Consider the following 25314-nt stretch of genomic DNA (forward strand, 5'->3'; position numbering starts at 1 on the left):
CAGATGAGAAGAAATATCATTAGCCAGGAGTTAATTAATTTCTTTTGAATTCTCTGATCTCAATCTCTGAGTATATTCGAGACAAAGATCAACAGATTTTTAGATCAAAGGAATCAAGGAATTTAAGATAAGACATCTTTATTAGTCACATGTACATCGAAACACACAGTGAAATATATCTTTTGTGTAGAGTGTTCTGGGGGCAGCCCACAAGTGTCGCCACACTCCCGGCGCCAACATAGCATGCCCACAACTTCCTAACCTGTACGTCTTTGGAATGTGGGAGGAAACTGGAGCACCTGGAGGAAATCCATGCAGACACGGGGACAACTCCTTACAGACAGTGGCCGGAATTGAACCCAGATCGTTGGCGCTGTAATAGTATTAAGCTAACTGGTATAGCTACAAGAAAGTGGTGCAGGGCTAAAAGAATTGGCATAATCTTACTGAATGGCAGAGCAAGTCAGAGAGGCTGATTGGCTCCTTCTTTTGTTTCTTATGTTCTTTATCATTTACCCAGGTTCTAGCTCTAAAACAACATCCTGTACCATGTCCTCACTTTTTGAACTTGCCGATTACAAAGATCTATTCAATTCATTTCAAGAATTCTGTATTATTTAACCTGCTACTGTCCTTGTTAATGTGATGACAGTGAAAACTTCATACTGTTGCTGCCTTGTTACTTTTGCACTACTTAGAAACTTGTCTGGACATTGTCTCTTCTATCTCAATTCAGACAGCTTGGGGCAATAGTACATTCTCAGCAATGTGATTGCTTCTTCCTTGTTCCTCAGTTCAACCCCATTTGTCCTCACTTGCTGATCTTTTTATCTCATCATCCGTTCTCATGACTGTATTTGTTTCCTTGTAGTTTTATAGCCCTATATTTGAACCCTCTCCAAATCTCATTGAGAACCCTGTACCAGGAACAGAAAGGTGCCATTCCTGCCCCACATTCCTAAGCCACGTTTCATTAATGGCTGCAATATTAAACTCCCACATTCCTTTCTCTGATTTCGGTTCATTTGTCTTTCTTTCCTAGTCCCCTTGCATTCACATATAAACATTACCACTCTATCGCCTCCCAGCTTCTTCCATCATTCCCACTCTCCTCCCTCCCTTATCTGCCTATCACCCCCCTCACCTGGATCCATCATCTGCCAGCCCTTGCTTCATCCTTTCCCTCCACCTTTTTATACTACCTATCTCTACTCTTTCCTTCCAGTCTAGATGAAGTATCTCGATCTGAAATGTTGACTATTTCCCTCCATAGATGCTGCCTGGCCTGCTGAATTTCTCCAGCACCTTTTGTGTATTACAAAGTATTTTTTCCAGCCTTTGTTTCCCAGTCCTTTCAAATTCTTTCATTTGTTACGTACCAGCAACAATAGGAACACAGAGAGCCATATATAAGTGTTAGAATCTATTTATTAATAACTACTGTAATAATAAGAGAAATAAGAACGTTAGATATTAAACATTGACCCCCACCCCCCAAAAAAAAACCTCAAAGTATGTGTGTGTGGCAAATTCCCAAACCCCAGGACTAGGAATAGTTCTCAAAATTCAGTTCAACAAGTCATAAGGTAGGACGATGAGCAAAGGCTTCTGAAAACCACAGTAAATTGTAGAGAGAATGTAGAGAGAAAATTTACGAAATCCACAAGTTCCATGATGAAACCCATACGACACCTCAATCACAGATGATCTCCATTGCTTTATTCCTAAGTATCTGTCACACCAAGGGCACTCAATTCTTGGCCACCCACAGACATACCTGCTTTCCAGTACAGGTTAACGACAAAGTGGATTCCACAGATTGCTCCAAAAAGCCATACATGGATTGTATGGTGACAGTCACAGCTATTGTTCTTGATCCAAAGATGCAGAGATCAGCAGTCAGTCCGCCCCTTTCCCCCTCTCCCTTCCTCCCTCTCCCTCTCCCCCTCTCCCTCCCTCCCCATCTCTCTGTGCAACAGCCAGTACGCTCCAGTTATAGTCTTGCAGTTTTCAGATAACACCACATACACACATACACACATACACACATATACACACACACACACACACACACACACACACACACACACACACACACACACACACACACACACACACACACACACACACACCTACACCACTGTCCAGGTGCCTTAAAGGGACACTCACCAAGTAGCAACCTGGCTCATAACACATTACCCCTCTCTTCCTTCTGAAATAGTCAACCTCGTTTACACCCCCTCCAATGGTAGCAGCAAACCTCCTCACAGGACGTGGTCCTGACCCTGGTGAATGCCTATCTCACTCAGATCAATCTCAATACCTGGGTTCTAAAGTCTTCCCTCCCATGACAGCTCTTCAGACATGTATTCATTTATACATTCCTCCTATATCAGATCTCACTGGTGCATGGCATGAGTTGAAATCTGGAGATTATTAACTTCATGGTCCTCTTTCTTTTTAAATTTCACCCCCCTTTTCCCTGTAGTCTGGTAGTGTAGCGATTAACATAACGCTTTGCAGCGCCAGTGACCCGGGTTCAATTCCGGCTGCTGTCTGTAAGGAGTTTGTATGTTTTCCCCATGTCTGCGTGGGTTTTCTCCGGGTGCTCCGGTTTCCTCCCACTTTCCAAAGACGTACAGATTAGGAAGTTGTGGGCATGCTAAGTTGGCACCGGAAGTGTGGCAACACTTGCGGGCTGCCCCCAGAACACTCTATACAGAAGATGCATTTCACTGTGTGTTTCGATGTACATGTGACTAATAAAGATATCTCATCTCTTTCTTGTTAAGTCATTGGTATTGATTCGGACCACAACTACAGGCTGTTCACCCTACCTCTTCGGGATGTTCTGTGATGTGTGATATCTTTTATCCTGGCATCAGGCAGACAATGTACCATCACCCACTGCTGCACCAGAACTGTACATCCCAGAGCCTACTGGCGTGAACCGAACTTCAGGAGTCGCAGTGAGTAGAAACCACCACCCCCTTCCCAACCACCTCTGACAACCTTTGACAACAACAAAGCTGGGCTGGCCGTTTGCCAGCTGTGAAAGCTGTCTTTGTTTTTAACGTACAGAGACATTTAATGATATTAAGGTTTAAAGAAACAAACAAACATTAACTTTTACTTTTCAAAAGTGTATAATAATTAAAAATACATTTAACCCTTAAAATTAAAAACAATAAACTAAAGCAAAGGTTTTTAAAAGTTCATCCCTTGTTAGCCTTGTCATGCATGGATCTACAATCCCTGTTAAAATCAGTGGGGTCTTAGATGCGGCATTCATTCTGACAGGTTAGGATTGAGTGGTGAATTCTCCAGGGCAGACCGGGTACTGCTGGGAAATCCCTTTGGCTGCTGAACTCCCCATGGAGCAAACTGACAAATTGACAGTAGAAGTCTAGTGTTTACAGCTGTTTACAGTCAGAATAATGAAGTCCTTTGCATTTTGTGGTAGTGGTTTGGTACAACTGAATGGCTCACTGGGTTATTTTGGAGAACAATTAAATTAACTGCTTTACCATGCAATTTGTGGTAGCACAAGGCCAGACTGGTTTTCCTCCCAGAAGGACATTAGTGAGCCAGATGGGTTTTTATTACAATCTGGTAGTTTCATGGTCAGCTTTAGTTTCATGGACACTAGAATTCTTAAAATTCTAGAATATGTAATTAACTGAATTTCTTGTCCAGTAACATAACCACTATGCTATGTCTGAGAAATTCATGTAATGCATATTGTCTGGCTTGTATAGGTCCCATCTGTTCTGTGAAATCAAAATTGAGAATATTATTAATTGTTGGGGATATTTGGCGTGCACTATATTGTTCCAACATGTTCCTAATCCCCTTTGTCTATCTATTCTGGAATGCCTGTGCATCATAATTGATTTAATGGTTTCTCTATCTAATGTTCTATGACATATATGTCATATTCTATAACAGTCTTAAAAATAATTGCATTTTTTTGTAATACTGAATGATCTTTTATTTACAAGCGAAACTTAATTTTGCAGACAAACCATAAACTTTAAGAAATTTTGGATTGAAACCCATCAATAAATAAAAGGAAGAATTAGTTAAACATAATTACAAGTTTCTGAGCAAGAAAACACACCATTATCTAAGCAATGGCTTTAGGCACCCAAATCCATGCCTCAGTGATGGGTCTCCCTGTTAATAAAATATTCGAACATGGTCATTCCAGAAAAAGGCGGTAAGTAAATGCAAGGTTCATAGCTTTACTTCCATAGTGGAAAGAGCCTATTCTTACATCTTGTCTGATTTTCTTTTGCTAGGAGAGACTTTGTGTTTCATAATTATGTTAAAAGACTTTTGAAGACTTGGATTTTCAAATGGTGCATCTTCACCGCAATTGTAACAAATTCCCTTTTCCTGGCATTCGAGACTGATTACAAAATGGACTACAAGTTTTTTGTTTTCTTTAATGTAAGAAAAACATAATATTTTGAAAACCATGTTTACACAGTTGAATATTCTATAGTTTTAATGATTTGAGCCAGGGATTTCTGTAGGTGATCACCTGTTGAAAGCCTGAGTTAGTTATTGATTTCCATAGTGCTGCTAACATCACCCTGAACCAGTTAAAAATGCTTGACTGCAGATAACTACATTCCACATTTAAAAACCTATCTGGTAATAAATTGATCCATTCTCATTAACTGTGGGACAACACAAGTGAGGCCTAATAGCAGAAAATTCAGAACTTCTCATTTCTTTCAAAATGCTGCCCATATACACCCCTTTCAGCCCCTATAATTCTGGGGTGAGCTAGAAATGAGGATGTTTTGGGGATATCCTGGATAATTGCATATAGTTTTCACATTGTATATAGTTGAGTGTGTGAGCAAAAACTTGGTAAATGGAATTGGATTAGGAAAGTGTGAGTTCATACACTTTGGTAGGAGGGATCAAAAAACAGATTATTATCAAATGGTGAGAGTTTCCAAATGACTGGAGTAAATAGAGATCATGGTGTCTTTGTGCATTAAATATACATGAAGTCAGCATGCAGGTGAAACAAGTAGTTTGGAAGGCAAATGCCATATTGGCCTTTATTGCAGGGGTCAGGGGGGTTGAGGTGATGGAGTTTAGAAATAGATAAGTATTGTTACAATGTACAGAACATCGGTGAGGCCTCATCTGTAGTACAGTGTTTAGTTTTGGTCCTCTATTTAAGGATATACCAGAAACAGAGGCAGTACAGAAGAAATTCATTAGGCTAATACCTGGGAAGAGACAGTTGTCCTATCTTGAATGACTTTAAAAAAAAATCTGTATTCTTTGAAGTTTAGAAGAATGAAGGGTGGTCTTACTGAAATATTTAAGATCCTAAAGGCACATGATAAGGTAGATATTGAGAAGTTTTCACCAGAGGGAAAAACTTGAATGAGGGGGCGGTGCAGTCATTTAAAACTGAGCTCCATAGAAATTTCTTCTCGCAGAGGGTTGTGGAGATAGATGGCTGGAAGTATTCAAAGGGGAGGTAGATAAATTGGTTTTAGTATTGGTATTGGTTTATTATTGTCACTTGTACTGAGGTACAGTGAAAAGCTTGTCTTACAAACCGATCATACAGGTCAATTCATTACAAAGTGCAGTTATATTGAGTCAGTATAGAGTGCATTGATGTAGTACAGGTAAAAACAATAACAGTACAGAGTAAAGTGTCACAGCTACAGAGAAAGTGCAGTGAAATAAGGTGCAAGGTCACAACAAGGTAGATCGTGAGGTCATAGTCCATCTCATTGTATAAGGGAACTGTTCAATAGTCTTATCACAGTGGGGTAGAAGCTGTCCTTAAGTCTGGTGGTACGTGCCTTCAGGCTCCTGTATCTTCTACCCGATGGAAGAGGAGAGAAGAGAGAATGTCCCGGGTGGGTGGGGTCTTTGATTATGCTGGCTGCTTCACCAAGACGGCGAGAGGTAAAGACAGAGTCCAAGGAGGGGAGGCTGGTGTCCGTAATGCGCTGGGCTGTGTCCACAACTCTCTGCAGTTTCTTGCGGTCCTGGGCAGAGCAGTTGCCGTACCAAGCCATGATGCATCCAGATAGGATGCTTTTAATGGTGCATCTGTAAAAGTTGGTGAGAGTCAAAGGGGACAAACCAAATTTCTTTAGCCTCCTGAGGAAGTAGAGGCTCTGGTGAGCTTTCTTGGCCATGGCTTCTACGTGATTTGACCAGGACAGGTTGTTGGTGATGTTCACTCCCAGGAACTTGAAGCTCTCAACCCTCTTGACCTCAACGTCATTGATGTAGACAGGTGCATGTACACTGCCCCCTTTCCTGAAGTCAATGAAATTAATGAGAAACTAAGGAATGAGGGCTATGTGGACCTGGCACAGATTAAGAATTGTGTTCTGGGCAGATCAGTAGGGAATATATTGAATTGTAGGACAGGTTTGAAGGACCAGATGGCTTCCTACTGCTCTTATCTTCTTGTGTGTTCTCATGTAGAGGGAATGAAATACAAGTGACATTTGAATTAGCATTAGATAAACCAAGCCATTACTTCTCCAGAATCTACTGCAACAACCCTTCAATAAAGAGGCACTGTGATTTCAGAATTCTTGTCCTCACGTTCAGATGCTTCATCCCTCCCCATCATAACCTATCTCTGAAACATTCTTCTACAATTCTTCACTTCTGACCTCTTGTGCATTTCCCACACCCATCACCTTGCCATAGATATCTGAACCTTCAGCCACATAGGCTCTAAGTTGCAGAATTCACATCCTAAACATCTCCACGTTTTCAAGAACCTGCTTTTAAGTGTCATTCTTACATTTCACCATCTTTGGCTCAGTGCCAATTTTTTGACTGATTAATTTATTATTTTTTACTTCTAATCATCTTATTCATTTAAATGTAACTTGAACCCTGTGATCATTGACTAAATTTTAAATATCATCAGAACAGCAATGTTGACTTTACTTGGCCTTGTCTAGAAGTAGTTTATGTCAAAAATTACATTAACTTCCGCTGTAGTGATGAAAAGTTGTCATGTTGTACTGGGATTATTGCAACTGCATTCATGATGATACACTTAAATGAAGAAAGAAAAATACACAATTATGAAAGGGGATAGGGTACTCCCACAATAGAAAATATTTGTCTTGGGTGGCTCAAGTATTAGATGGAGTAAGTTTTTTTGATAGAACTTTATAATTAAATTTTTAATCTTAGTTGATTTATTTTCTTTTGGTTAGGTGGCTGAACAACTGTTCTTAGCAATTTACACTGTGGAGTTCATAGCAAAGATTTATGTCGACCCAATCAGATACTGGAAGACTGCTTTCAATGTATTGGACTTCATTGTGCTGCTGTTATCTTATATTCAGCGCATCTTCATTCTTAAAAATATGCACTTTATGCCCTGGTTTCATGTAGTGCGGCCCCTTAGAATACTCAGGGCGATCTCGCTTATCCGTGGCTTGCAGGTAAATTATATTGGGTGCTTTATGAAGAACAATGCTATAGTTTGAGCAGATTTAGAAGTTGAAGTCAGTCCTGATGATGTAAATAAAATTACACTCATTCTTTGAAACTATTCACAGCCGTTTTTTGCTAAAATTATGCTTTTATCTTCCTGTTTTCTAGGTTCTGTTTGGTGCCTTGGTGAGGACGCTTAAAAGTGTCGTTTTTGTCCTGTTCCTCCTCTTCCTGCTGATGACTGTGTTTGCACTAATTGGATATAATTTCTATGGAGATTCAAAAAATGGTGATTTTAAAACTGGGGTAGCCTTAAATCTGCATACTTCACACTCTTCAGTTTAGTGACGGTAATGGAGTATTCAGCTTTGATTAATTGAAAGAGCACAATCAAATTAACAATTAGTTCTTTCAACGTTCATAAATCTAAATAATTGATTTTCTAAAAAGACTGATTTATTGTCTTGGATTAAGTATCATCTATTATTTTCGATATATGTTGAGGACATGGTAACAGACTTTTTTCTGCGCCGAAAGATTGTGGGTTCTAGCTCTTCTCCAGAGATGAACACAATCCCTAGGCTGATACTCCCCAACTGCACTAAGGGAGGGTCGCATGGTTGTCTGAGCAAAGACTGGAATACCTTCTAGATGGATGTAAAAGATTCCATTGCAGACTTTGAAGATGAGCAGAGAGGTTCTCCAAGTTGGAAATACAAGAGATTGCAAATGCTGGAATTTGGAGCAACACACAAGATGTGAGAGGAACTTGGCAGGTCAGGCAGCATCTATGGAGGGAAATGGACCGTCGACTCTTTGGGTTGAGATCCTTCATTTGTGTCCAGTTGAAGGGCATCGACCCAAAACATCGACTGTCCGTTTCCCTCCATAGATGCTGCCTGACTCGCTAAGCTTCTCCAGGTTCTCCCGGTTTTCTGGCTTCCTTTTACTTCTCCATCAGTAAAACAGATAACCAGCTTATAATACTTAGTTGCTTTTCATGGGGCCTTGCTGAATGTGAATTAGACACTAATTTTCTCTACATTATAACAGAGATTATACTTCACATTACCTTAGATGAACTCAGGTTATGAAAGATGTTATGTGACTATTTTTTTCTTTCTTTCTTCCCGTGAAGTATCCCTTTGTATTTGAACCTAAATATGGAATTCTAGCTGTCGATGGCTCTCTGACAGATACTAGATACCAAATTTAAAGCTTTTTGGCTGTGACCCAAATATCACAATCAGAAGGCCTCCAGCTATTACTAAGAAGGGTCCTTATTTGTCAGGTTCTACATTGCTCTTTAGAAGTCTCTGACTTTGCTCATATAGAATTACTTTGCTCAAACCTGATTTTGGCATAGCTGTTCCAATTCCCTGACTCCATAGGGGAATCATTGAGAAATATCTGGAGAATAAAAAAGGGGGCAGGAACCACTTAATGGGCTCCTGAATCTTATTGGTCTGCTTTGCAGCATGAAGTAAGCATGCGTAGTTGAGGAAACTGGCCTTCTCAGTTTCAAGAGGTAATAGTGATCCAAGCAGAGGTTATTTGTTCACAGGAAATCTGATTGTAACACCAGTAACCAAGCACAGACCATCAACTGATCCTGTGATTTTCCTGGTATTTTTGGCTCAGAATCAATCACCCACAAGGCTACAGTGAAAGCCAAAGGATTTTGTTTGCAAATCATGAACTGACTTATTAATTAAACAATATGAATGAGGGCCCTGCAGTGGGTTGGGTACATGTCTTTTTTGTTGCAGCTGTTCACAAAATACTGCCCAAAATTTGAATTATCAAAATTCTTAGCAATCTTTGCCTGTTAATAAGCATTAAAGGAAATAATTATTTTAACCTGTAAGCTTTATGTGACAAATTCTTCAGAGAGTTTTTTTGTTGTTGAAAGATAATCCCTTAAATATTTTAGCTGTCCTTATGTAATTGGTGAATTCATTTGGAGTCCCACTGAGAGATGTTATTGTTAACTTAGATGCAAAATAGATTAGAAATATATTTTCCCCCACAAAGATAAACACTTTATTGTTAGACATAACAATATAGAATTTGGATCATACTGTGCCTATTTCACTGATGTAAATATGGTGGATATTGTGTGTGTGTGCTCTCTCTGTTTTTGGAAATACAAGCAAGTTATATTGGATCTGTTATCTCTGCAGCAACCTGGGGCATGTTCCAATGATAATAAAAACTCCCATTAGAGTCTCTAAATAAGAGCCCAGTGCTCACTACAAAATCCTTTTGTGTAATTGATCTGTCTCATCATCTGACTTCCTAAAATTGGAGTCTCAAACCAGATCACATTCAGAGCTGCCTGTAATATCTGTGGCTGTAAGTTCATCGTGATGTGTGAAATAACTTCAATGACCTCTGAGAACATCTAAACTGTGTTATGAGGAACACTTGCATCTCTTTCCTAAAGAACAACATTATAGGTTGTGAAAAGTGAGCAAACAGGGTGGACTGCAGTGTGATGCAGTAATCATAGAAGACTGAAGGGGAGAAGAGAATAATTGGCTGCTGGTGAGAGGGCAATATGTGTGCCAAGAAGTAACATTCTTATCTTGATCATTCTATTAAGGTCATTGAACTTTTTTTGGCATTGTCCTGGGTGTAAGCTTTGTGTTTTAACCTCCTTCCCGCTGGAATGAAGGCAGGACAGCGTATGATGTGGAGCTTCCAGCTTCATTTTAGTAAGATGGACAGACAAATGGTAGGTGCTAGGCCTGTGATATTATTTGGGATTTCATTGCCCTTCTAGGCCCATAGCTCTTTGGCTGCTCCTGTATCCTACTGATGGAAACATTCGAGGTGTCATTCAAAATGTAACAAGATTGGAAAACCAATGATACCAGATGCCGGCTGTCCAATGAAGTGTTGAGTTTGCTTGTTGGGGGCAGGTGTTTTGCTCTTCCCAAATACAGTCATCAACACAAGGGGGCTGACAGTACTGCCCTAACGACTGAATGACACTTGGTCAGACATGCCATGCTTCCCCAGTAACTGGCACCTGTGGAACAATTTCAGGGGTTCTGATTTAATTTGAGTTGTGGATCTGTGAAGGGGGAAAAAAAAGCATTTGGCCAAAGCGGAAAGATTTCCGAAGTCCTCACAGTAACTCTCCTGATCACCTCATTTGGAATTTTCAGCGTTGTTTGTATGACGGGCACTCCTGATGTGCTCCTTGTGGCAGAGGAACTTACCAGTGACATGCGTCAATTTGGAAGTTTCAGAGGGGTTGCCTTTGACCTTCTCCAGTATTTTTTGTAAAACTAGGTCCGCTGCATATTCCAGGGGTCCCTGCGTCTATTATCACTGATCAGTAAAAGATTCCTTCTGTACCACCGTACAGAGAAGATAAAAGATTCAATATTGTTTGAAAAATAATACAAAATCATTTTGGTTGCAAAAGATAATGATTTGGTATGTGGGGAAAAAATAGCAATTTTTGTAAAGCTTTTATGTAAAGAATTGTTTAACTGTCTCCTGTTACCTTGCAGTTGGATGGCTGGACTGATCTTCAGGCTGAAACGGATCAATTTGGTTTCCAGTCTAGTCGACTTTTCATCATGGGTTTCATTTTGCTGGGATGCTTTCTCTTCTTCAACCTCTTCATTGGAGTTATCATTATAAATATTCGTGTAGGTATGCACTTGTTTTCATCATTCCTTATTAAAGGCTGTTCGATAAGAGTATTAAAATAAATTATATATTTATTCCTAGGAAACGACTAGAGAGTTTAATAAAGGGATCCAAGCTGAAAGAGAAACAACTTTGATGGAAAAGAAACAAGCTATATTACAAAGGCAGCAAACTCATATCACGGAGATAATGGAGAAACAGGTATCAAGTTCATTTTGATTCAACTGAAGCCTTCAGGTTTAAGATATTTTGACCCTTGTGGGAGGCTGCAGGCCTTGAAATTCCTTTCTTAAAATTGGAGCCAGGCCTTTCAGTGTGAAGTTAAAAAACATACAAAAGGTGAAATTTTGGAAATCTTCTCTGCAAATGGAAGTTAACACTTAGTCAATTTTAAAACAGTTGCATGGATTTGCATCATAGTTCAGGCACAATTGCATTGCATGGCGGAATCCGCTTATGGGTCTACTGCTGTTGCTGTGTTCCTGATGTGGACTCGCAAGGAAAAGGTTTACATTCACATCAAGTTTTCTTCATTCTCCTGGCAGCTATTAACCAGATTTTTCTTCATACCTTTCTCATTGAGAACAAGGTTGAAATGTAATTAGGCTTATCAATGTAAGAAAATAGAGAATATGGCTGGAGAACCATCTGGCAGATTTCTGCCTCATTATATTATCCTATAAAATTACAGAGCTGACAATAGGATAGAACATTTACTATACCAGCAAAAACAAATAGCCCAAGAAGCTGATATAAGGCTTCCATAAGGAACTCCTCTTAAGCTATGTAATAATAGAAGATAGAACAGTACAACACAGGAGCAGGCTCCTTGGCCCATGATGTCTGTGCCGAACATGATGCCAAATTAAACTAAATCTCTCTGCCTGCACATGATCCACATCCCTCCATTCACTGCATATTCATGTATCTGTCTAAAAGCCTCCTAAGGGCCACTATTGTATCTGCTTCCACCACCAGCCCTGGCAGTGCATTCCAGGTACCTACCACTCCTTGTGTAAAAAAAAAAGCTTGCCCCGCACATCTCCCTTAAACTTTTCCCCCTCTCACCTTAAATGCATGTTCTCTAATATTTGCTATTTCTACCCTGGGGAAAAGATTCTGACTGCCTACCCTAACTATGCCTCTCATAATTTTATAAACTTCTATCAGGTCTCCCCCTCAGCTTCTGATACTCCAGAGAAAACAGCCCCAGTTTGTCCAACCTTTCCTTACAGCTCATACCTTCTAATCCAGGCAGCATCCTGGTAAACGTCTTCTGTACCCTTTATAAAGCTTCCACATCCTCCTTGTAATGGGATGATCAGAATTGCACATAATAGTCAAGTGCAGCCTAACCAAGTTTTACTGTATATAGCTACAATATTTCCAACTTGACCCCGAGACCTTAGATAACTATTGAAGGTTGAGACAGAATATTTAGACATTTCTGATCCTGAACATTGGAACCTTTGAGACTGAATTATAGACTGCTCAATCAGGGGAGACATCCTCCCCAGTTAAGAACTGATGTGGATGCTGTCAGTCAAGTCACTCTGACAGTCACTTGGATGCAACCTTAGATCAAATTAAGAAGAGCAATGACTCTTTCACTTGGGATTATTATGACCCAGAAGAAAAGGAGGAAATATACTCAGAACATACAGCAGTGAGATTAAATGAATTTGTGCCTGTTTTCTCCATTCCAGAAAACTAGTCAATTTGAAAGCTTCAGTGAAATGATTGAGAAGTTCAGACAGACCCTACGTCATGATGATTTTGTTATGTTGGATGATATATGTTCAAGCCTGTCATTCATAGATATTTACCTCTCAAGCCTTGATGAACAGGACAATACGTTGTACAAGTGAGTAAGAAGAGACTTCATGTAAGAAGGTATCAGCTGAGGTACAGCATGTGTGCATAAAACTGCATATACAGGTGCTTCATTTTCACAGAGAGATAGGTATATACAAAAATTGGCTCAGACTAATGTCCTTCTACTCTTCACTTTCTCAGGCCAAGCCACCCAGCGACTTGGTCTTTGGATTTTGCTTATACCACACAGATATAGAAAGCTCCTGTAGTTAGTTATAGTTCACTTGTTCCTCTCCCTTTGTGGTAATGTATGGCTCTTTGCTCACGACCTCTACCATTGGCATTGCGCTGACTGTATAGGGAAGGGTGTGCTTACTTTCTGGAAACAATATACAGAAATTAATTTGGGGAAAGAGGAAATGGTGGGAGAAAGTAGATAAAAGACAAGGTAGAAGCAAATGAACAAAAAATGATCATACTGACTGAATATTGGCAAGGACCATATCTTGTTTTTTTTCCATAAGAGGTAGAACTGAAAAGTTATCAACAATAGTTTTTACATAGGCTGAAGTACAATTTGATACAATGTTTACATTTTTAATGGAAATGACAGATTAGAACTAGGGTTGATCCATTCTGAGTGATCTCAATTCAGTTCTGTAAGGTATAGCACCAAACTCCTCCTCAACGTTTGAGGCAGGAAAGGAATTGCCGATGCTTTGGGTCGAAACTTTGCATCAGTATTGAGAGTGGAGAGGCAAGGTGACCAGTATAAAGAGAAGGGGAGTGGTGAGAAAGGAGCCCGAGGTGATTGGTGCACTGAGGGCTGAGGAGGGGTGTAAGATGACAGGCAGGTTGTGCCAAGTAGGGGGGAGACGGGGGGGGGGGGGTGGAGTTGGGAGATGGTGGCAGGTGAATGAGAGATGGAGGCAGGCAGAGAGAGAGGGGGGAAAAAACACATTGAAAGGTGGGGGGAGGGGAGTGTGAAGGTTGAAGACAGCTGCTGGAGGGAGATAAGCAGGAACACAAAGAGCTACCTGTGCTGGGTGCTGATAAGTAAAGAAGGTGATAAAGGGAACCATGAGGGGAGAGGTGAATGGCAGATGGAAACAGAACCAGATTGGGGAGGGGTGGGTGGTGTGAACTGTGTGCGTAGAAGGGTGGGGGGCTAACGGTGGAGTGCTTCAAGGGAAAGGGGTCAAAAATGGGAGGACCTGCTCTCAGTCCTGATGCAGGAAGAAAGCATTCCTTTCTTCCACAGATATTCCTCGACCCGTTGAGTTCCTCCAGCAGATTGCTGCTCCAGATTCCAGCATCTGCAGTCTCTTCGGTCTCCTTCTCAGCATTGATTACTAGGCCACAGGCTAAACAGTTTAGGAAAAAGAAAAAAATGTGCAAATGAGGTTGTGGCAAGGAATATTGGGTCAAAGTAAAATAAGATTTATCCTGCCAGCAGCTATTACTACCTCTTACTTGAAAGCATGATGATATTGGGAGCATAAGGTGGATAAATAGTTATACTCTCCTACATTAGTAATTTTTAACTTACTAAAAACATAACATGAGACTTGGGAGGTGGGGGGGAATCAGATCAATTTGAAAACAGTCAGATTTTCCTCTATACTTCATATGGTCAATTAACATATTGACAGAGGTGTTTACAATTACGTAAGGATGAAATGCAATGGATGCTGACTGGGATGAATTAGTTAGCTCCTGAAAATGGACAAGGGGATCAGGACATGAGATTTATCTGTGCCCGCTACACCTGGTGCAGCCAGCACACAGATTTCCACTTGCTTGGTTTTCATAATTGATTCAACTTTGAGTCAATGAGCTCTTCTGACTGTCTGAGATTATTGGAAGTGAGTATGGAAATGTGGTGAATTGAGCAGTGTCAGGGACTGATGGTGGGATATCAGCAGGCAGGACCCAATTTCATCAGTGGCTGAAACCAGTTAAAGCAAGAACCATTTGCAGAAAACCCAGCCAGCAGGACAGAAACTATAGAAGATGTATTCCTCCTCCTCACACCCACTTTCCCCATCATCACAGAACCTTCTCTGATTTACACATGCAAGTAGGTGTCTTTTGCTTCCCTTCCTTGTATTACCACAACCTCATCCTTGAGCCAATAACTTCAACCTGGCCAGTTTGTCACGAACCAGCAACAAAAGAAACACACTGAGCATGATTCAGTGTTAAAAACTATTTATTAATTACTACTTATGATAATACGTAAAATAAAAGTAAAAATGTTAGTATGTTAGAATTCAAAAATGTTAAACCTCGAACGTTAACCCCAAAACTAAACTCTGTGTGTGTGTGTGTGTGTGTGTGTGTGTGTGACAAAGTCCCAAACTCCAAGTTCCGGAATGGTTCTTAAAGTTCAGTTCCGCAAGCCATAAGGTGAAACATGAGCAAGGGCTTCTTCAACAACCACCGTTGTCAGAAGATAAGACGTAGATGTAGAGAACATAGGGAGAGTAAATACGAAATCCAAATGTTCCACGATGGAACCCCAAACGACACTTCAGCGTTTACTCGGTAGTGACTTCCTCACCCCCAAAAGCATCCGAATCGTGGTCGTCCACACACAAATACCTGTTTCCTTCTACAGGTCAGCAACAAAGTGAACTCCACCGGATTACTTCCAACTTCTATACATGGATTTCAGTAGCAAACACAGTTATTGTTTCTCATCCATCGATAGAGAAAACAAGCAGGCTGGTGTCTCTCTCCCTTCTCTCTCTCTCTCTCCTTCTTCTTACTTCTTCAACAACGTCATTACGTCCTTTATCTTCTATTGATGTAAGCACGCCCCACACACACATACACACACACTCTCTATCTTAAAGGGACTTTCACTGAGTCCGTAACAGGTTAATGACTGAAGAATTAGGAGAGATGGTGGGTGAAGACACAACTTCACTTGACTCGATCAAAAGCAGAACACTGAAAGAACTCAGTGGGTCAAACAGCAGCTGTGGAGGCAAAGGATGTAAGTCGACATTTGGAGTCAAGATCCTGCATCAGGATGCTCAGGTGCTGCTTGACCTGCTGAGTTCTTCCAGTGTTCTGTTTTTGCTCCAGATTCCAGCATCTGCGGTCTCTTTATTCATGAGAGATGAGAGATGAATTGGCCCAAATTGATTGGAGGAGTAAGTTAGCTGGAGGGACAGCAGAGGAAAAATGGAAGAAATTTCTACAGGAAATAAGGACAATGCAGGACAGATATATTCCAAGAAAAAAGAAGGTTTTGAATGGAAAAAAGGCACAGATGTGGATAACGAGGGAGGTGAAGGATAAAATAAAAGCAAAAGGGGCGGCGTACAAAGTAGCAAAAATTAGTGGGAAAACAGAAGATTGGAACGATTTTAAAAATCTGCAGAGAGAAACTAAGAAGGTCATTAGGAAAGCAAAGATGAGTTACGAAAGGAAGCTGGCGGACAACATTCGGAAGGATTCTAAGAGTTTTTTTAAATACATAAGGAATAAAAGAGAGACACGGGTTGACATAGGACCAATTGATAACGGTGCAGGAGGTATTATAATGGATGATAGTGAGATGGCAAGGGAATTGAATGAATATTTTGCATCGGTCTTCACCGTGGAGGACATAAGCAATGTGCCCGTTAGTCAGGAGTCTCACGAATTGGAGCTGAGTTCAATTGAGATTAATAGGGAGAAGGTGCTTGGAAAACTAAAGGGGCTTAAGGCTGATAAGTCTCCCGGACCGGATGAGGTGCATCCCCGGGTTCTGAAGGAGGTGGCTGTGGAGATAGCGGAGGCATTGGCGATTATTTTTCAGGAATCGATAGATTCTGGCATGGTTTCCGGAGGACTGGAGGGTAGCGAATGTAGTTCCGTTGTATAAGAAAGGTGGGAGGCAGCACAAAGGCAATTACAGACCTATTAGTCTGACGTCAGTGGTGGGAAAATTATTGGCGTCTATCCTCAAGGAGGAGGTTACCGAATACCTAGAGGCGCAAGGCAAGATAGGACCTAGTCAACATGGTTTTGTGAAGGGGAGGTCCTGTCTGACCAACCTATTGGAGTTTTTTGAAGAAATCACAGGTAGGGTGGATAAGGGAGAGGCGGTAGACTTTGTGTATTTAGACTTTCAAAAGGCCTTCGATAAGGTGCCTCACAAGAGACTGATTAATAAGATGAGAGGTCATGGAATTATGGGCAGGGTAGCAAAATGGGTGGAGAATTGGCTGGTTGGCAGGAAGCAAAGGGTGGAAATAAAAGGATCTCGTTCTGGTTGGTTACCGGTACTAGTGGTGTGCCGCAGGGGTCGGTGTTGGGGCCTCTCCTTTTTACCTTGTACATCAATGATTGGATGATGGAATAAATGGTTGTGTGGCTAAGTTTGCGGATGACACCAAGATAAGTGGAGGAGTTAGGGGAGCATAGAGGAAATAGAAAGAATGCAGAGGGACCTAGACAGTTTAGGAGAATGGGCAAGGAAATGGCAGATGAGATTCAATGTTGAGAAATGTGCAGTTGTACACTTTGGAAGTAGAAATAAGCGGGTAGATTATTATCTAGAAGGAGAGAAGATTGATAGTGCGGTAGTACAAAGGGACTTGGGGGTACTCATACAAGATACCTTAAAAGTTAACCACCAGGTTGGATCGGTGGTTAAGAAAGCGAATGCTATGTTGGCATTCATCTCGAGAGGTATAGTGTATAAAAGTAAAGAAGTGTTGATGAGGCTCTACGGGGCGCTAGTGAGGCCTCATTTGGAATACTGTGCGCAGTTTTGGGCCCCCACATCTTAGGAAGGATGTGCTGACGTTGGAGAGGGTTTCAGAGGAGATTTACGAGAATGATTCCAGGAATGAAAGGGCTTAAGTATGATGAGCGTTTGTCGGCTCTTGGACTGTACTCGCTGGAGTACAGAAGGATGAGAGGGGACCTCGTAGCGACATTTAAAATGTTGACAGGTAAGGATAGAGTAGATGTGGCTAGGCTGTTTCCCTTGGTGGGCGTGTCCAGGACCAGAGGGCACAATCTTAGAATTAGAGGGTACAGTTTCAAGACAGAGATGAGGAGAAGTTTCTTTACCAGAGGGTGGTTGAAATTGTGGAACTCCTTGCCACGCACAGCAGTGGAGGCCAGATCAGTGGGGGTATTCAAGGAGGAGATAGACAGATATCTAAATAGTCAGGGTATCAAGGGATATGGGGATAAGGCTGGCAAATGGGATTAGAATAGTTTTTTTTTCTCTTCTTTTTTTTTTCCCACCCCATTTCTTTTTCCCTTTTCCTTGGAGCAGACTCGATGGGCCGAATGGCCTGCTTCTGCTCCCTTATCTTGTGATCTTGTGATCTTGTGATCATCACTTGATTTCGTGTTTGCAGATACCACATTGCATACTTCAATTCACATGGGATAGTACTGAGAGCTTTGACTCCGTGCATCAGAAACCCAATGTAAATGACAGAAGGAATGCACCTCCGCACAAACGACCTATCTGTGGAAGAGTCAGCAGTTCCCATGTTGCCCTCAACAGTCACCCTCGGATCCATAAACTGGAGTGGAAACAAGTCAACCTCAATCTCAAAGGGCTTCCTAAGAAGAAAGACAGCCAGCAGCTCAGGCACTTGCAATCTCTGTAATTTAGAGGTTAGCATTGAAGTGGGATTTGCACATGGTAACGTAATGGGTGTGAGTGACCTACAGCCAGGATAAGGGGAAAGGATGATATAGGTGCCAGCATGTCAGAGGACAGGGTTACATTTAATGAAAGCCAAAAAAAAACAACTGCAGATGTGGAAACTCGAAACGAAAACAAAAAATGCTGGAAAAACTCAACCAGTCAGGCAGCATCTGTGAAAAGAGAAACAGTCAATGCATCAGGTCTTCATCAGAACTGGGAAAGAGAGAGAAATACAAGCAAGATAAGATATCTTTATTAGTCACATGTAACTTGAAACACAGTGAAATGCATCTTTGCGTAGACTGTGCTGGGGGCAGCCCGCAAGTACCGCCATGCTTCCGACGCCAACATAGCATGCCCACAATTTCCTAAACCATACATCTTTGGAATGTGGGAGGAAACCGGAGCACCCAGAGGAAACCCACCCAGACACGGGGAGAACGTACAAACTCCTTACAGACAGCGGCCAGAATTGAACCCGGGTTGCTGGTGCTGTAATAGTGTTACGCTAACCACTAGTAGGTTTTCAGTAGGAGGGGAGATGAGGCAAGGCTGTGTAGAACTAAGGGAATGTACGATAAGGTAGATTTAAATGGCTTACTGGAGACAGTTATCAGCGCATTAAGCTGATAGGCCTGTGTAATGAGTTATTAATGGAGAAAAAACAGAAAATGGGAAATGCTGGAAAAACTAAGCAGGTCAGATTATATCTGTCGAAATAGAAACAGCTAATGATTCAGATGAGGGACACTTCATCAGACTTGGGGAAGGAGTGAGACCTCCTTGTACCAATCCCTGGAACATGACCCTACAAACAAACACCAGGCCATCACCTCCTGCACTGTCACAGATCTCTTCACACCAGGAGATGTCCCCTCCGCTGCCTCCAACCTAGTAGTGCCCCAATCCCACACTTCCCACTTTTATCTCTTACTTAAGATCCAAAAAACAGGACTGTCCTGGTAGGCCCATTGTTTCTGCCTGCTCTTGCCCCACTGAACTTATCTCCTCATACCTTGACCATATCCTGTCTCCCTTTGTCCACTCCCTTCCCACCTACATCTGGGACACCTCATATGTCCTTTACCATTCTGACAATTTCCAATTCCCTGGTTGCCACCACTGTATCTTCATTATGGATGTCCAGTCTTTATACACCTCCATCCCCATTAGGAAGGTTTTAAAGCCATCTGCTTTTTTTCCTGCAAGGCCTCCCAGTCCCTCTCTGAGAAAGAGTGAAACGAGTTAGTCTGAGTAGCCGTGAAATGTGGGTAAAATCCAGGGGATTTCTCTGAGAGTGAAGACATGTGACAGATGGGATAAGGTACAGTGGTTGAGCAATTCGTAGTTGATGTGGTTCTGGCAGACTGAGACACATTCAGCAGGCCAGACTATACAAAGAGAGGAAAGAAAACAGAATGTCATGTGGAAATGGTTCTTACACAACAGGAAGAAAGAGCATGTTACCCAAAGTTAGAGAATTTGATGTTAAGTCTGGATGGCAACAGGTCCAGATGGAAGATGAGATGTTGTTCCTTGAGCTTGAGTTGGGTCTTTTTGTAACAGTGTAGGAGGCTAAAGAGGTCGGAGTTACATATAAGTTCAGCTGCATTGAATTCAAATTAGGGCTCGCATGGAGCAGGGTGGAGAAGGGTGAACTGTATGCAAAAATAAAATGCTTGGTCCATTGGCAAGCCTGTCATAAGGCCTATTTACAATATAAAGGAGCATGGAGGAGTCCAACACCAACCTTGCACAGGGTTATGAAGAGCTTGGAGATATCCTCCCCTCCACCCCCCCCCCCCTCAGCTTCACAATTTCAATAGCACACCTAAAGACACAACTGTCAAGAAGTGTTTGACGGTCCACTGCTGCACATCCCGGAGCTGTCCGATAACTGGATGTTGTGGTGAAAGTTCAAACAGCTGCAATCTTAGATTACTGTCATCACAGTTGCAGTTACCAGTATCCGACAGTGCTGAAGAGTGACACAATAATCCAACAATCTATTCAATGCCAGATGGCAAAGATTCCACTCTGGGTGAATGACAGTGGGAAGGAAGGTTCTGCCATCCAGTTGGAAAATGACCCATATTGCAGACTTGATTGCAATGTCGGAGTGCAGTGAAAGGTTAGGTTCATGGGATTGCCAATGCAACAGGCTGCTTTTTGTGAATGAAGCAGAGCATTCTTCAATATCTTAGAAGCTGCAGTTCTAGAGAGAAGTATTAGTGAAAGTGAAGCAAACCCATGAGACAAAGATGATTATAAGCAGATGGCTAAATATACTTAGAAGATAGATTGAGGAAGGAGCAGAACTATGGTATTGAGATAGAGGGTCAGTCATGATTGTGTTGAATGGTGGAGCAAGCTCAAAGGGCTGAGGTTTAGATTACTTCTTAACAATCCCACAAGTTAATGATCCCTTTAAGTTATGTGTTTGCAGAGCTGGTCCCTGTGATTCCAGTGTCTGGGAGAGACTTCACTGAATATTAATTGCAAATACATGAATCAATTGCACAGAGAAGGTGGTGAGGGACAAGTGAGCATTACACAAGAAGCAGTGTCCGCCCTGCGTACTATGCTTTGCGCATAGATGTATTATGCAATGGAATTGTGCAATAGAGAGTTGCATTGTGCTCTATGTGTGCTGCAGTGCAATCAATCTTTGGCAACAGTTCAATGATATGCTATGCAACTGTATTTCTAAGCTATTACGTTTTCTTTAAAGATCTACAATATTTTCTTTATGCTCTCCACTCTCTAGATTACAACAACTTTACTTTGAAATATCATATGTTCTGGGCAACATGTTGGAAGCTGAACGTCAACAAACTGAAAAGAAGGACTCAGAAGCAAATATACCTCCATTGGAAATGAACTGAAACCAAATCATTTATTGTTGCAGTATTCAATCTGAAGTCAAGTAGACTGATAAAAGCCCAGAAATGTCAAGTTGATGAGATTTTCTGTAATTGTCTCTTAATGGATATTTGTTAACTTTATCTGGGTAACACTCCAGCCCTGTAATTTACTCTCTTTCTAACCTCTACAAAATGAAGCTCTTCCACTTTGGTTCCCCTACCAATAAAGATGCCCTGTATGCTCCCATGGGTATGCAGACCATGAGTGGGAAACCTCTCACATAGTATAAAGGCAGCAGGCACATCGGAGTGCCACCATTTTCAAGTTCACTGAAAGATGCCCACCATCCTAATTCCAACAAATATCACTTCTTTTCTCACCTATACTGATATGAGTAATAGAACTTCCTATTCTATATGGTGAGTTCATTTCAAATGCTAAAACTACACAATTCTCAACATTTTTATCTACTACAGTGAATTTTACCTATGCTGTCATCAAATAGGGATGTATTCTAATTATTGATAATTTCTACAATTATTATGAATTTGGGTCAAATATATTGCCTGCTTCAAGGTCAACCTCTCTGGCCAATGAGGCAGAAAGTCTTTGCTCAGTTGTAATTAATACAAAAGGTGAATTTGGCCAAGAAACTGCCAAGGAGGTGAACTCAATGTGAGGATGAGTCAAAAACGATCCAGTCAAATCCTTAACATTTGTCTTCAGGGTGGTACATCAACAGCTGGAAAACACAGGGTGCTCTTGGGACAACAACAACAACAACACAACAATGCAGTAAAGATTTAGGCAGGTTTTATAAAGAGTCTATAACAGTCAGATCTCTGAAGTCAGAGGTATTTCTATGATACACAAAGACTGCGCCTTTATGGAAGAACCTGTCTATCTGGTCCGTCATACTAACTTAACACTAAAGGAACTTAACAACTCATTAAGGACTGCACCCAAAACCTTGGTGTTCGCAACAAAATCAAATCACCGTGAGGACTTGGGCAAGGAGTCATACATATAAAGCACAAGGTGGAGCACAAATGCTAGCAGGTTACAAACTTTATTGCAGGCCCTCCAGCCTGAGCCCAACTGCCTGCTCCACATCTATCTGTACTCCACACATTAAAATTGGTCTCTGGGTCACACCTACACAATGACTAGCCACAAAACCCCTTCTAGCTATAAAATATTTTTCCAAAGTGAATATCAATGAACACCTTGATAATGAAGTTCTTTTTCCAGTCAGTAGCTCACTTGTGTGATGCCTCAGAAGTGGTAGTAATGAAAGGGCGGTGGTATTAAAAGTGTATTCATACCTTAGTCAAAGCCGATTAGCAAACTCCCAAATGTGATTAATTCACCCACTGAACAATAGGCAATGAGTGACCTAAACTAGTGAAAGTAAAACTCTTTATATCTTAGGCACTCCCTGAGGATCAGTTCTGAGAAGTGGAGGATGTCTGTGCAAACATTCTTTTAATGTGGGGTGGCTGTTGCAAACCAGCTACCACTAGGAGACCAGGCTCTGCTGCACAGACTTAGCATAATCATGTACATTGACTCTCGCTCTTGCAGGCACACACATTTATACTAATGTACAGACCCTCTTCTTTACCCTATCCCTCAACTCCCACCCTAATTTCTTCCCTCCTCCAGTCCTCTACCCTGACTGTCTCCCTCAGTCAAGTTTAAGTTCAAATTTATTGTTATAGGTTTACATGCACCGGGCAGAAATGCTGTAAAAATTAGATTTTTGCAGCAGCAGCAGCGAAGTACATCACTCCAGCAGGTGGGCTGAATGGCCTACTTTTGCTCCCTAGTCTTGTGATCTTGCTCCTTGCTTCTCTCTCTATCTGCTCTCCCTCTCTGCTCTCCCTCTCAGCTCCCCCCCTTCACTCACCACTTCCTCTGACATCCCCTTCAGCTGCAGGCATGGGATTTGCTACCATTGCAGTGTTCCCCAAAGTGAAGGCTTTTGTGGCACATGGACTGCACTCATGTAGCCAATTTAGTCAGAAAATCACTCAAAATGGTGACCATATCTGCACTGTATTGTGTTCAATGGCATCAAAAGCACATAAGACTGATAAGAAAGAACAATTACTAAAAGTAGAGTGAGAAAGTTCTGCCGTTCATAGGAACAAACATATGTACGTGTCAGACTTTTGAATTTAATAATATCATAGGAGTTCCTTCATATGTAGGGGTGTCTGTCAGTTAGGTGTTCATAATCCAGGGATGGCCTGTAGTTGCAAATTGTATCCTCCTGCAAGAACCATATCTAGTAATACCACCACAGTAACTTTCAATCCTTTACGTCAGGACCACCCAGGGATGCCAATGTGTAAGGAATTCTCTTTAAACTTAATCAAGTAATTCCTCATGGTTCTGACTCAAGGCTGTTGTCAGAATCAGCTTTATTACTTGGATACCAAAATATAGAAGGTAAGCAGTTATACAATAAACTCATACACTGGTTTCTTGCAGATCCGATGTGATTAAGCTTGATTTCTGATTGAGCAGAAGTAATACAGTCACATTTTAAAATAGCAGTGTTGTCTGATTGAGAAGAGGACTATTAGTGTGATACACAAATGTTTTATGCAATTCAGCACATGCATTGAACTTCACCTCTGAACACAGGACACCTTGTCATGGTTTGGGAGGCTTGCAACACCCTTAGCTGATCCCCTGTTTTTAAAATTTCAGTTATGTGTTTAAGATCAACAATTGTCTTCTGTACCATCTTACCAGTCTCTTCCATCTCAAGGAAATCTGTAGGCATGATTGCAATCCATTCTGACCTAAAGAAGTAGTGCATATATAGAATTTGTTTCCCTCATAATCCTGAAAGTGGCCACACAAGTAGATAGAGTAATAATGAAGGCATATGGCATGCTTGCCTTCATTGCTCGGGGCATTGAGTATAAGAGTAAGGAAGTAACGTTGCAGCCATATAAAACTTTGGTTAGGCCGCACTTGGAGTATCGTGTGCAATTCTGGTTGTCCCATTACAGGAAAGATGTGGAGGCTTTGGAAAGGCAGCAAAGAGGTTACCAGGATGCTGCCTGGATTAGAGGATATGAGCTATAAGGAGACGTTGGACAAACTTGAGTTGTTTTCTCTGGAGCATCAGAGGCTGAGGGGAGACCTGATAGAAGTTTACAAGGTTATGAGAAACATAGATAGGGTAGACAGTCAGAATCTTTTTCCCAGGGTAGAAATGTCAAATACTAGAGGAAATGCATTTAAGGTGAGGGGAGAAAGTTTAAAGGGATGTGTGGGGCAATTCTTTCACATAGACAGTGGTAGGTGCCTGGAATGCACTGCCAGGGGTGGTGGTGGAAGCAGATATGTTAGTGGCATTGAAGAGGCTTTTAGATAGGCACATGAATATGCAGGGAATGGAGGGATATGGATCATGTGCAGGCAGAAGCAATTAATTTAACTTGGCATCATGTTCGGCACAGGCATCATGGGCCGAAGGGCCTGTTCCTGTGCTGTACCATTCTGTCTTCTATGTTCTTATACTGGGTATCATTGGAACAATGCGGGAGGCCACAGGCAGAGAGGTCGGAGTGGGAGTGGCAGGAGGAGTTGATGTTCCTCTGACTGATGTCTCTAGAACTACTTACAGTATCAATATATGGGGCTAGCCATTGAAGAAAGAGATGAGAAGGAATGTTTTTACCCAAGACGGTCAGTTGCCAAGTACATTCAATATAGAGATTGATAGATTTTTAGATATTAAGGGATATGAGATTAGAGCAGAACAATGGTGCTAAGGTAAAAGATCTTTTGAATGGCAGATCATACGCAAGGGGCTGAATGGCCTA

At 41.5% G+C, this 25314-nt stretch overlaps 1 protein-coding gene across 1 annotated transcript in view; it reads left to right on the top strand.

Annotated features, from left to right (window-relative positions):
• The window catches only part of LOC127569178 (cation channel sperm-associated protein 3-like), a 34469-nt gene extending 12980 nt beyond the window's left edge, over positions 1–21489 (top strand). The window contains 8 exon segments of the mRNA XM_052013568.1: positions 2886–2969; positions 7233–7463; positions 7624–7750; positions 7753–7805; positions 10980–11120; positions 11203–11322; positions 12828–12985; positions 21372–21489. Of these exon segments, the coding sequence (XP_051869528.1) occupies positions 2886–2969; positions 7233–7463; positions 7624–7750; positions 7753–7805; positions 10980–11120; positions 11203–11322; positions 12828–12985; positions 21372–21489 (1032 nt within the window).
• The last annotated feature ends 3825 nt before the right edge of the window (positions 21490–25314 follow it).

This window comes from Pristis pectinata, chromosome 4 (genome assembly GCF_009764475.1).
Source record: "Pristis pectinata isolate sPriPec2 chromosome 4, sPriPec2.1.pri, whole genome shotgun sequence".
NCBI lineage: Eukaryota > Metazoa > Chordata > Chondrichthyes > Rhinopristiformes > Pristidae > Pristis > Pristis pectinata.